This window comes from Dendrobates tinctorius, unplaced genomic scaffold, assembly GCF_039654945.1.
Source record: "Dendrobates tinctorius isolate UK_male_01 unplaced genomic scaffold, ASM3965494v1 ptg000086l, whole genome shotgun sequence".
NCBI lineage: Eukaryota > Metazoa > Chordata > Amphibia > Anura > Dendrobatidae > Dendrobates > Dendrobates tinctorius.
The window spans coordinates 17,881,839-17,895,912 of record NW_027361754.1 but is presented as its reverse complement, the minus strand read 5'-3'; the positions used below and the strand labels follow the sequence as shown (position 1 = coordinate 17,895,912).

At 48.6% G+C, this 14,074-nt stretch overlaps 1 protein-coding gene across 2 annotated transcripts in view; it reads left to right on the top strand.

Annotated features, from left to right (window-relative positions):
* The first annotated feature begins 3,841 nt into the window (after positions 1-3,841).
* Positions 3,842-14,074, top strand: part of BCO2 (beta-carotene oxygenase 2) — a 38,668-nt gene continuing 28,435 nt past the window's right edge. For both annotated transcript variants that reach the window (XR_012234030.1, XM_073585101.1), the window contains exons 1-5: positions 3,842-3,932; positions 8,233-8,425; positions 9,751-9,959; positions 11,145-11,260; positions 11,738-11,840. Coding sequence is in view for 1 of the 2 variants with exons in the window: in XM_073585101.1 (XP_073441202.1) it covers positions 3,890-3,932; positions 8,233-8,425; positions 9,751-9,959; positions 11,145-11,260; positions 11,738-11,840 (664 nt within the window). In the remaining variant the exon portion in view is untranslated. The remainder of the gene's footprint in view (positions 3,933-8,232; positions 8,426-9,750; positions 9,960-11,144; positions 11,261-11,737; positions 11,841-14,074) is intronic.

Sequence of the window (14,074 nt, the reverse complement as noted above, 5' to 3'; positions counted from 1 at the left end):
AATATATGTGTGGCGCCCCCAGGAGTAAGGTCGCCACACTGGCTTTGCCTTCCTCCAGGGGAGGGTAATGCCAGGCTTGGAGGCAGTGAAGGGTCTCTCTCTCGCAGTTTACCTAAGCATGCAACACAGTTCCACTCCAGGCCAGCAAGGGGAACTCTGAACTGAAATTAAGGGGAGGAGTGCTCTCTGAGGGCCAAGAGGAAGGAGTGGTTAGTTAGTCTGCGGAGGGTGAAGTGTACAGACATGTAGAGAGAAGCTGGAGGTTGAGCTGAGGAAAGAGAGCTCCCTCACAGTGAGAGCGCATGATCTGGAGCCTGGTCTCCACGGCTGTATGGACACTGATGGTCCTACAGCAGATACCAGAGGAGTAGGAAGTTGTAAATGCCCTACCCCCATCTAAGACTCGGAGGAACAACAGCACGCAGTGAGCCAGGAGAGGAATAGCGGCTACAGCTGTCTGCCATACGAGGAGTGAGAGTAGAAGAGAACTGAGAGGAACTTCAGTGTAACTCAGTACTAGGAGTACTTCATTCAAATAGGCTGTGCAGTCTCCTTCCTAGCGCTTATCTGCTGAGAGAGAATCCCTGAGTTGCTTCCAGGCCAGCATGCTCCGTTACCATCTGTAATCAGGAACCTGGACTGCAGTTATCAAGTAAAGGTACAGAAATTGCACCCCGCTGTGTCTTGTCTGCTTCCTACCTTTCCGGCACTGCTGCATCCCCGTGCCAATCACATCTACACTGCCCTGGGACTACAGCTTCACATGTGGGGAGCTTTTACATCTCTGCTGCGCCATACCACCAGTCCCAGCGGATCTGCATGCAGCGTCGGACCTCCCTTGCCGAGCACCACAGGTGGCGTCACGAACTAACTACATTCCACCATTACTTGGGCGCCCAGGGCCACGGACCGGGTCACCGCTGCTGTGACACATCCCGCTGACACCGGCCCGGTACCGAGTACCCCACAGCCCTGGGAGGGCGACCCATATGGAGCGTCTGAATCGGGCTTCTTAGCCTTTGCTCGGCATATTCCCCGCATTACGTCAGACCTGTGTGGGATTTTTTAATTTTATAATAAAGTAGTGAACGAGAGATAGTGCAGGGGGTGCTTATTTCATTAAAGTAGTTTTCTATGTGAGAGTTTTATTTTTTATTACTGGGTCAGTAACGGGGGTGTCTGATAAAATGCCTCTCCACTACTAATACCAGGGCTTGCTCTCAGCTGGTTTTGGACAATTCACAGCTGTCGTCAACCCCAAAAACTATTACCCTGATGGTCACCGCACCAGGGCAATCAGGAAGAGCCGAACAAAGAGCCAATAATCAGGGATAGTCCCAGACTGACAATCTAAGCCCACAGTTGTCTGCTTTAAGGGCCCGTTACACATAGCGATATCGCTAGCAATATCGCTATAACGTCACTGGTTTTTTGACGTTATAGCGATATTGCTATGTGTGATACTTACCTCCGACCGGCTCCCCGCTGGTTATCGTTGATCGCGCGAGAATGTCCTGGGCCGTTTCTCGTCGGCCACTTCCTGCTGGGCTTCCTGTGGCGACGACAAGCGACTTGTGGAGGCGGGAGGACGTCAGGATCGCCGCGTCTGACAGGTAAGTAGCGACCACTGCTATGTCGCTGGTGAGATCTGCCCGTGTGGCAGCTCACTAGCGACTGTTTAGCGATGCACCAGCGATCCTGACCGGATCATATCGTGGTCGGGATCGCTGGTGCATCGCTAAGTGTAACGGTACCCTTACCTGCACTTGTTATCAAAAATAAGGCCCCCCATTGTTTTTCTTCATTATGTTAATCCACATACAGTAAACTACACACGCTCTGCACTAGTTATATATCTCACCGATATCTACCTTTTCCTTAGCACATCTTTAACACATAAAAACCTCATTTTTATTCTGCATTCCATTCTGGTACCTGTTACATGGACGGCTACCAGGAACCCACGTGGATAGTAAAAACGCCCTGTCAATGAGTACGTTTTTTAAAGGATAAGTGTGAAGACGGCCTAAAGCAGGGTGGGAGCTTCTGGCCTGTTGGCAATTTCCCAGGGGGCTGCAGTGCTTGGTCCGATGCCCCTTTAATTTCTCCCAGCATTCACTGAGTCGCACAAAACAAATTATTAGGCGCCGACGATGGATGGATGAAGGTTTTTTTTTCTGTTTTTTTTTTTGAGTCTGGACAAATCTGTAGTTCATTTTTGCTTCAGGCAGAAACTGATGAGTATATACTAAAAAAAACAGTGAACACACAGCCAAAGTGTAAAATCACACGGGGCATTGTTTATTGAGGATTTTAACGCAATATTTGTATGTATATATAAATACTAGCTGTTTCCAGCCAGCTAACGCTCGGCACGCTCATTGCTATCTAATTAACGCTGCTGGTGATTAAACTAAAGTAAATAATGACAACATTCAATAGCGCTTACACAGGTGGTAAATTAAATTAAATGGGCGGGATTATGAGCAGTAATGTGGTGGGGGGGCAGGATTGTGTGTGGTGATGTGGTGGGGGGGCGGGATTATGTGTGGTGATGTGGTGGGGGGGCGGGATTGTGTGTGGTGATGTGGTGGGGGGCGGGATTGTATGCGGTGATGTGGTGGGGGGCGGGATTAAGTGTGGTAATGTGGTGGGGGGGCGGGACTGTGTGTGGTAATGTGGTGGGGGGGCGGGATTGTGTGTGGTAATGTGGTGGGGGGGCTGGATTGTGTATGGTGATGTGGGGGGGCGGGATTGTGTGCGGTGATGTGTTGGGTTGGCGGGATTCTGTGTGGTGATGTGGTGGGGGGCGGGATTGTGTACGGTGATGTGGTGAGGGGCGGGATTGTGTGCGGTGATGTGGTGGGGGGCCGGATTGTGTGTGGTAATGTGGTGGGGAGTGGGAATGTGTGTGGTAATGTGGTGGTGGGTGGGATTGTGTGGTAATGTGGTGGGGGGGCGGGATTCTGTGTGGTAATGTGGTGGGGGGGCTGGATTGTGTGTGGTAATGTGGTGGGGAGTGGGATTGTGTGTGGTAATGTGGTGGGGAGTGGGATTGTGTGTGGTAATGTGGTGGGGAGTGGGATTGTGTGTGGTAATGTGGTGGGGGCGGGATTCTGTGTGGTGATGTGGTGGGGGGCGGAATACTGTATGTGGTGATGTGGTGGTGGGTGGGATTATGTGTGGTAATGTGGTGGGGGGGCGGGATTGTGTGTGGTAATGTGGTGGGGAGTGGGATTGTGTGTGGTAATGTGGTGGGGGTGGGATTGTGTGTGTTGATGTGGTGGGGGGGCCGGATTATGTGTGGTGATGTGCTGGGGGGGCCGGATTGTGTGCGGTAATGTGGTGGGGGTGGGATTGTGTGTGTTGATGTGGTGGGGGGCCGGATTATGTGTGGTGATGTGGTGGGGGGCCGGATTATGTGTGGTGATGTGGTGGGGGGCCGGATTATGTGTGGTGATGTGGTGGGGGGGCCGGATTGTGTGTGGTAATGTGGTGGGGGCGGGATTGTGTGGTAATGTGGTGGGGGCGGAGCTACTGCGCAGGGGGCGGGATTAGCAAGTAATCACGATACCTCATATATATATAGATATATCCTGCTGCTATATAGACACTTCACTTGCTATAATTCACAATCTAGAAAAAAAACAACTATATATAATAGAAACTGAGAATAGACGGACGGCAGCGTTACAGCCCACGTGCTGCCCTCCGAAGCGTTCGGCGCGTTCTCTCACCTCACCTTCTGCTCCTGTGACTGTGAGGGGCGTGTCTAGCAAAAGCACTCCCAGTTCATCCGCCAATCAGGAGGCAGAGTTGATTGACAGAGGCAGGAGCCAATGAGAAGCGCGCTTTGCATTTCTGCCTCCAGACTCCAACGCAGCTGACCATGCGGGTGTTGTACAGTAATAATCGGGCGCTGCGGGTGACAGGTAACTTGTGCAGCCAGAACATTCCTCCTGCTTTATACACCCGCCTTCTCTGGTCCTACGCTCATCCTTCGGGGTCATAAACAATGCCTTGAAGTGCTCTCCATAGTGCGGAAGGTGGAAGTCCTGCCCTGAGTGTTGTACATATCCCCAAGTCCCGACAGGTGCAGCTCCCGTGTCATTGCTTTAGCTCCATGCCTTTAGCTGTGGGATCAGTGCCCTGTATAAGTCGCATTGTTCCCAAATAGCAGTATTGTACTGACCCTTGTTCACACAGCACATTACTTACTAGCAGGTTTATGTCACTGCCCCTCGTCACTCCCCTTACTTACCGGATGGTGTCGCTGCATCGGGGGCTCAGGCACGCGGGATGCAGTGACGAGACGCTTTTGTGTTTTTGGTAATGACTTTTATAGGTAACTATCCGCAGGGGTAGTCTAAGCAACCGAACAAATAACAGGAATTGTCCTCGCAGGGACTCAATACACACAAACACGGAAATATAAGAACACGACTACGTCCGGCAAAAGACGGTCACTATAGGGCCGCGTTATGGCCGACTACGGGTCTTTAGCTATATAGTGTCACTTAACCGTCCCAATGTTCTTCGGCGTCCTGGACGATGGTTCTTCGGCCCAGCCGCTGAAGATCTGTCGTAGTCTTCGAGCGTTCCGACACTCTGGTGAAGCAGGGGCACAACAGGCCCCGGAGGAGTTCTTGGACAGATGGGCCGCAGCGGCGATGCGGGGTAGCGGATGGCAGGCCACCTGCGCAGCCAGCGGCTGCAATGCGGGTTCCGCGGCTAGCAACTGCCCGGCCCTTGCCGCAGACTGGAGAGGGGACAGTGGTGGCCGCCGACGGCGCTGAACTAGCCGCGGCCACGGTTGGAAGCGGGGCGGCGGCAGAAGACAGGCCGCAGCCGCGGGCTGGAGCGAGGCGTCAACGGCCACTGGGACCCGCGGGAAGGCCGCGGGCAGGAGCAAGGCGGCAACGGCCGCTGGGACCCGCGGGCAGAAGCGAGGCGGCAACGGCCGCGAGTGACCGCGGGCAGGCCGCAGCCGCGGAATGGAGTGAGGCAGCAGCAGCCGCGGAATGGAGTGAGGCAGCAATAGCCGCTGGTGACCGCGGGCAGGTCGCAGCCGCGGGCTGGAGTGAGGCGGCGGCGGCTGCTGGTGACTGCAGGCAGGCCGCAGCCGCTGGTGACCACGGGCAGGCCGCAGCCGCGGGATAGAGCGAGGCAGCCGCTGGTCGACGCGGAGCAGCGGTTCTCGGACGGTCGTCTCGGTGCCGTCCCACTGATGTCCAGGTTGAGTGTCTCTCCTGTCTCTGTCCTCCTTTCTGGCTCCGGTAAGTTGCTTTGGCTCTCAGTCGCTCCCACGGTCTCCTGCTCCTTCTGTCCCGTTCTGCTGACTCACTGTGACTCATTCCCCGCCCCTTTTATACCGGCTCCTCCCCCAGCCCATCTGTCAGTCTCACCGGTCCGTCCCTGAATTCTGTCCCCCGGAAACAGTTTCCCCCGGAACCTAGGTGACGGTCCCCTTGGTTCCGACCCGGATACTCGGCGGGGATCCTCTATCCCACATGGGCTTATTTTCCGGCCGGTGTCGCCGTAGCGGGGGCTTATTTTCCAGCCGGTGTCATGGCATTGGGGGCTCATTTTCCGACCGTGTCACTGTATCGGGGACTCATCTGGATAGTGTCGCTGTATCGGCGGTTCATTTTCCGGCTGGTGTCGCTGTATTGGTGGCTCATTTTCCGTTTGGTGTCGCTCAATCGGGGGCTTATTTTCCTGCCGGTGTCGCTGTATCGGGGACTCATTTTCCGTCCGGAGTCGCTGTAGCGGGGGCTCATTTTCCAGCCAGTGTCGCTGTATCGGTGGCTCATTTTCCGGCTGGTGTCGCTGCATCGGGGGCTTATTTTCCGGCCGGTGTCGCTGTATCGGGGACTCATTTTCCGTCCGGTGTCGCTGCATCGGGGGCTTATTTTCCGTCCGGTGTCGCTGTAGCGGGGGCTCATTTTCTGGCCAGTGTCTCTGTATCGGGTGCTTATTTTCCAGCCGGTGTCACGGCATTGGGGGCTCATTTTCACGGCTGCGAGGCCCGGCCACCCCGGGCATTGAACCCAGGCCGCCCAGGCGTGGGCTCAGTTCTCTTCTTTACTTCGGCCAGCTCGCCTCGGATACTCTTCAGCTCCTGTCTCACTTCCTCAATCCACTGGGGCTCTCCGACAGCGTTCACGGAGGCCTCCATGCCCCGGGCCTTCCCCACAGGGACCGTCATCCCCTGCTCCTGCTCTCGTACCCGGGCCTGACTCCCCACCTCAGAGAAAGCTATACGTGGGTTCACTCGGATCTGCTCCCGCAATGCCTACTTTATTAATGGGTCCCGGAGTCCAGTCACTAACAGGTCACATAGGGTAATGTCGATAGGTCCTACCCCTACTCCGTCCTTTTGCTCGATGGCTATGTATAACTCCTGGAGGACATTCGTATATTGGGTGATGGTCTCCCCCTCTCCCTGCATTCGACTGAACAACCGGGTCCTCAACTCTCCCACGTTTGTTGGCTCCCCATGGGTTTCTTCCAGAATCCGCAAGACCCTAGCAAAGGTGTTGCGGTGTCCTGGGGGTCTCAACATTACTGAATTCTGGGCTTTCCCATCTAACGCCATGAGAGCTACCTCAGCTTCTAAATCAGGGGTCATTGGATGCTTATTTTCCAGCCAGTGTCACGGCATTGAGGGCTCATTTTCCGGCCGTGTCGCTGTATCGGGGACTCATCTGGACAGTGTCGCTGTATCGGGGACTCATTTTCCGTCTGGTGTCGCTGTATCGGGGGCTCATTTTCCGTCCGGTGTTGCAGTATTGGGGACTCATTTTCTGGTGGGTGTCGCTGTATCGGGGACTCATTTTCTGGTCGGTGTCGCTGCATCAGAGGCTCATTTTCTGTCCGGTGTCGCTGCATCGGGTGCCCATTTTCTGTCTGGTGTTGCTGCATCGGTGGCTCATTTTCCATCCAGTGTCGCTGTATCGGGGATTTATTTTCCGGTCGGTGTCGCTGTATCGGGGACTCATTTTCCTGTCGGTGTCGCTGCATCGGAGGCTCATTTTCCATCCGGTGTCGCTGCATCGGGGGCTCATTTTCCGTCTGGTGTCACTGCATTGGGTGCTCATTTTCCGGCCGATGTCGTTGCATCGGGGGCTCATTTTCTGGCCGGTGTCGCTGTATGGGGGGCTCATTTTCCTGCCAATGTCGCTGTATGGGGAGGCTCATTTTCCGGCCGGTGTCACTGTATGGGGGCTCATTTTCCGGCCGATGTCGCTGTATCGGGTATGTAGCACACTGCAAACCTGTCATGTTTTTATGTAACCCGGACATGTGAGCCCCACCCTTCATGGACTATAATGGGTATGTGTCATCCCTGAGAAAAACCTGACTAGAGCACGTGTGTGTCTGAATAGGGCCTTGGGACTGAACTATATTTCCCCAACTAAATTGACCTGTGATACGAATTTTAAAAATTCTGTAGCAATATCAGCAGGCGGATTTTTGGTGGATTTTCCCCTTTTTTTCTTTTTGGTTCTGTCAGAAAGAAGCAGGGTGACAGGTTTCCTGTCAATGTCTCCCAAGTGATGGTTGTTCCGGCACCTATCGTCCCTGCACTGCGATCGCAGGGTCCAGTTTGGTTGCGATTAAATTATTGAACCTATGAGGGGGGAAAAAAATTGAAACAAAACAGAATTGATGTTTTTGTTTGTATCAACGCACATCATTCCCGAAAAAATTAAATCAAAATCTGTCAAAAAATGACTGCGCACACTGAAAATACGACTATTAAAAAACTACAGCCCACCATACAAAAAAATAAGTCCGATGCATCAAATTTTTTTTTTTTCAAAGTTACGTTTCATTTTTTCAGTCTCTAAAATGTTCTGTATTGTACAAGTTGGATCGTACCGTCCAGGAGAATCATTATTTTTTACCGTGCAACGAACTCCCTTAAAAAAAATTGGCGTGATAACATTTTTAATTTTTTTTTCCGCCATTTTTCAACACTTGAAATTTTTTTTTTGTTCCTGCACAAAGTTGTTCAGAACTGGAACTACAATCCGTCCCGCAAAAGAAAAAAATCTCGAACGGCTGTGGATGGAAAAATTCTAGCAAAAAAACAAACCATTGTGGGTCTTCAAAAAAAGGGGAGGCAAAAAGGAGCAAGCAAAAAAAAGAAAAACGCCCGGCCGGGAAGGGGTTAAAGTTAGGAGTAAGTTTCATATCCTAACAATAAATCATTCTCCATTATTACAGTCCTACACAAGTTCTACCCAAGATGGAGGAGCGTCTCCTCTCAGGCCGAGGTGGAATGTATCGCTCCCTTATTCCAAACTGTGCAAGAAACCCCACAGCCCGTGCCAACCAAAGTTTCGGGGACCATCCCGGCGTGGGTCAGAGGAAGTCTTCTGCGGAACGGTCCCGGCAGGTTCGAGTTTGGCGCTGACAAGTAAGAATGTAGTTGTCAACTTTTCTATCAGCGTTCTAATTGCTCCGCTCGCTCTTTCCTGAGGCAGCATCAGCTCGATCTCTCTCTCTTCCAATATGGTGCACCTTTGGCGTGGCCAAACAGTTCAGATGATCTTCCCACCGACTTCTTTTCCATTTATCTCTGTACAGCTTTGTCTCCTATGGGACCAGAGATGTTAATCAAGGAAAATAAGAGCAGAGATAGATAAGAGAAAACCAAGACTGGTAAATGTGAAGTTGCACTGAACTGTTCGGCCACATCACGAGTGCATCGGGCGCCTGTGCTTGGTCTGAACAGTAATTTTGTGCATCTCTATTGGTCCAAAACAATAGACATAGCGTAAATCGGGCAGTATAGTCCTTTTACAGTGAGCCGCTGCTCATCCTCTGAATAACAGCTAAAATACATATGGGTCACACAAGATGGCCTGTCAGGTCACTGAGGGATCGCGTTACAGAAGTCTATGTAGATGGAGGAGCACAGTAAAATAAAAAAAAAGGCAGTGAGTCAGATCATGGTACTGCTTTCTGGTGTTTTATCCGATACTAGTCCTAGATTCGCAGCTACACTTCTCAGTACTGATTGTTCTTCATGCAGCTTTTCTCTTGAAAGTGTAGCTGTGAATCCAATACTGGGATGAGATAATGTCCTCCATGCTGCTGCTTTATAGTAAGAGTTTAGCTCGACCCAGTGTAGGATTCACATTTACAATGCTCAGTATTGATGTGTAATGTCTTTAATACTTAAGCTTTTTAGTAAGAGTTTATCTTGACTCTGTGCTGGATTTGCATCTACACTAATCACTACTGCTGCTTTCTAGTAAGAGTTTTGCATCACCACCCCCATACTGGATTCACAACTACACTGCTCAGTACAGATGTATCATGTCTTCAATGCTGCAGCTTTTTGGTAAGAGTTTATCTGAACTCTGCTGGATTCACAGCTGCAATGCTCAGTGCTGCTGTATAATGTCCTCCATGCTGCTTTTGAACATATACAGACAGCAAAGCAGGAATCCTTTGTGTCTGTGTGTGTTCTGTGTATGGGAAACCTCATAGCAGGGAGTCTCCACCCACTAGCACAGAAACAATTGAATATTATAGATAGAGCCTGAAGTGGGGAAAAATGCAGGATAAAAGTCATATAATGGTCAGAAAGTGTTATTACTCATGTCTATACAGGAAAGCTTATTCTGAGCTGTCACCTGAAACAACAGATATATTAAGCTCAAGCAGGACGACTCCTTTAACCCTTCATTACTCCTTCCTTCAGAGAACTGCAGGCTCCATGTCCTTGTGTTCTAGGTACAATCACTGGTTTGACGGCATGGCTCTGATGCACAACTTTAAGATTGAGAACGGATCAGTCACCTACATGAGCAAGTTCCTGCAAAGCGACTCGTACACCAAGAATAAGAGCGCCAATCGCATCGTCCTCTCCGAGTTTGGCACTTTGGCAGCACCCGACCCCTGCAAGTCCCTGTACGATCGGTTTATGTCTAAGTTCAAGGTCGGTAAGTTCATTACGTATCTTTGCTGCGGACAAGACGGAGGACACAAAATATCGCCAGGAGCAGAATAAGCTTGGAAGCGGCAGCCATGCTGGCAATAATGACAGGAATCCAAGCCAATTATTTACAGCAAAATGATGGAGTTACTGTTAGAAATAGCATTTTACAGAATGTTGGGGATAAATCCGACCTTTCTCAAGATCACCTGCAACTATAGTGATACATTAAAGTCACTAGTGCTTCCATTCTTCAACTGAAGATGGGAAAGTGCAGCGGCATTTAGTGGCGGCGATCACTGACATAAAACCCATCAAGGTGTCATTAAAGGGAATCTGTCAACTATTTTTTGCCCTATAAGCTGCAGCCACTGCCATCAGGGGATTATCTACAGCATTCTCTAATGCTGTAGATAATCCCCCGTTGTAACCTGAAAGATAAGAAAAACTAGTTAGATTATACTCACCCTGGGGTCCGGTCCAATGCGTGTCGCAGTCTGGTCTGGCGCCTCCCATCTTCATACGATGCCGTCCTCCTTCTTACTTCTGCCGCGGCTCCTGTGGAGGCGTACTATATCTGCCCTGTTGAAGGCAGAGCAGAGTACTGCAGTGCGCAGGCACCGGTAAAGGTCAGAGAGGTCTGGTGCCTGCGCACTGCAGTACTTTACTCTGCCCTCAACAGGGCCGATAAAGTACGCCTGTGCAGGAGCCGCGGAATAAGTAAGGAGGAGGACGTCAACGTATGAAGATGGGAGGCACCGGACCGCGACACCCATTGGACCGGACTGAACACCCGGGTGAGTATAATCTAACTCGTTTTTCTTATCTTTCAGGTTACATCGGGGGCTTATCTACAGCATTACACATTACATAAGCCCCTGATGGCGGTGCCGCCAGCTGATAGGGATAAAATGGGGTGACACATTCCCTTTAAACCCAACCCCAGCTTCAGTCACAGGGGGCGGACCTTTGGCTTGTGGAATTACTCGGTAAATGGGGACTGTGGAGCCTGGGACCCGGGTTGCGCTGCCCCTATGTCTGTATCGCCGGGGGTCCCAGTGCTCAGTAAGTTTAGGATAAGGGATAAGTCACTATTTTAGGAATCCCCCTTTAATCCTGTGATACGTTTCATGCACCCTGTATGTTTCTTCTCACCAGCGTTATTCCCATTCGTCCTTTATCTCTACCTCAGCCTCAACGGATAACTGCAGTGTGAACTACGTCCTGTACAAAGGGGATTTCTACGTCAGCACTGAAACAAATTACATGAGGAAGGTGGATCCCGAGACCTTGGACACGCAGGAGAAGGTGATGATCGCTGACAGTAAACCCTTCCTTATACCTTTAAAAAGAAACCGCCATTTTTGTTTTTCCATAACTAAGGCCGTGTTCACATGTTACATTTTTTGCAGCATTTTTTTTAAAGCAAATTAAGTTGCTTTTTACAGTACAAGCAAAAGCCGTGAGATTTCAAAGCGCCTCGTAAGTACCAACTATCCTCTACTAATTCAGGAATGGGAAGATCTGTCTTCACTGAAGACAGAATGAAAGATCAGAGAAAGAAGCGCACAGCCCTGCGGCGGAGTTAAGGTCGGCGATTCAGGTTACAGTAATGTGTCGGATTGGTCCTCCGTAGCCAAACACCGTCCTGCTGCCACTGCAGCGACCCCCCCACCCCCAAGATCTGCTGTTACATGCAGTACCACCATAACACCAGCAGGTGGCGGCAAAGAAAAGATAAATTGTCATTTAACCCTTTCTCCATGTGATTGTCGCTGTGCACAGGTCAACTGGAGCAAGTTCATTGCGGTGAATGGCGCCACAGCGCACCCCCACTATGACCCGGATGGCACCACGTACAACATGGGGAACTCGTATGGAAAAGAGGGTGAGCGTTCCAGATCTTCATATGACGCCGTACATACAGTATGTGTGTTTATTTACTGTGTATGTGCTCACAAATATATCATGTATTACACACGTATATACATTATATTTATGCTGCATATATACACACATTATATTGTGTGTATATGTATATATATATGTGTGTGTATATATACATACATACAGTGGGTACGGAAAGTATTCAGACACCTTTACATTTTTCACTCTGTTTCATTGCAGCCATTTGGTAAATACAAAAAAGTTCATTTTTTTTTCTCATTAATGTACACCCTGCACCCCATCTTGACTGAAAAAAGAACAGAAATGTAGAAATTTTTGCAAATTTATTAAAAAAAGAAAAACTGAAATATCACATGGTCATAAGTATTCAGTCCCTTTGCTCAGACACTCATATTTAAGTCACATGCTGTCCATTTCCTTGTGATCCTCCTTGAGATGGTTCTACTCCTTCATTGGGGTCCAGCTGTGTATAATTAAGCTGATAGGACTTGATTTGTAGAGGCGCACACCTGTCTACATAAGACCTCACAGCTCACAGTGCATGTCAGACCAAATGAAAATCATGAGGTCAAAGAAACAGGCCAAGGAGCTCAGAGACAAAATTGTGGCAAGGCACAGATCTGAAAACCATCAAGAAAGCTTCACACAGGGCCATATCGTAATAAAAAACATGATCTGTATTAAAGAAACAATAAGACAATAAAAACAGAAGTAGATACCGCAAGGTACAGGAAAAAGAAGGTGGGTATGCCCAGGTAATGACCCTCAAGACAAAATATACAAGAAATATCAACAAAAATGTTTTTATACTATTATGCAAAAACAGAATTCGGCACTAAGTACCATATTGATGATTATATACATAATAATTCACTTGTTACATGCAACAAGGGGCACATAGTAAATAAAATAGTAGGTTGTAGAAGCACAAGTTGCTGAAATCACATAGATAGCAATATATAGAAAAAAATGTGCTCCCAGTTGCAAGGAACAATAGAAATACCGAAAAATACACAATATTGATTTACATAATAGTGCCAAACAGAAAAAAAAAATATTATTGCCAATCAAATATACAGTACATACATATAAGGAGGTATAGTTACCTAGAGGACACACCCGGGGAACCCACCACACCCGACGCGCGTTTTGCTATGAAATGCTTCGTCCAAGGGTGGTTGGGTATTGTCCAGATAGGGTATTTATACAGAGGGGAACCAATTGTAAAAGATCACTAAATTACTCTCCTCCCATTAACCTGTGCCGAAATAGGCTGATTGGACAATAAAAACCATGATGCTGATGAAGGTATGAATCTTTATTTAAATGCCAGGAAGTTGTCACTGTTAACCAGGTAATAAACCAATACAAAGCGCTACCGGGAGAACACATCCGGAGCTAGCGCATATAGGACATGCCTGCATTGCGGTACACATCCGGTGGTGATACATCACCTGATAAACGTCATTTCCGGAGGCTATCTGTGTATGTGTTGCCATACCAGCAACGGAGTCCAGAGCGTCACGTCCGGTGATACGTCACCAGGTAGACGTCACTTCCGGGTGCTGTGTGTGTGTATGTGGACATGCCAGCGACGGGGCTGAAAATGTCACATCCGGTAAAAACGCAACCCATCACCACAGCAACAAATAACTAACACCCGCAGTGCGATACCAAGTGAATAACAAAGAAAAAAAAACGCCGTAAGCACTTAATGTACTGCAAAAAGAAAAAAGAAGTTAGATCCAGGATGTAAGGGATATCACTTATGAAAAATATACACACAATATATGGCTAACGTCATTCAATATGAGAGACGATAATAAGGTGACAATAATCCATAAAAAAAATCATTAATAATTATAAAGTGACAAGTGCAAGGAAAAGTTATTTATATATTAAATACATACATATATGCTTACATGCATGAGGACAGCAATGAACACATACATATACACACACATAGAGAAAAATACATTAAAAGAGAATATAATTCTCAACAAATATTGCAATATAATTAAGGACAAATATTAATAAAGTGCATAATAGTGATAAAATCAAATTATACCATCATTAATATATAGCATATCACAAAAATAAAAATATATATGTCCTTTTATTTTTATATGTGAAACAATCAAGTAGACAAAAAATAAATAATCATATATCCCTAGCAGTCTCTTCATAATATCCACTTCCAAAATTCAAACAGTA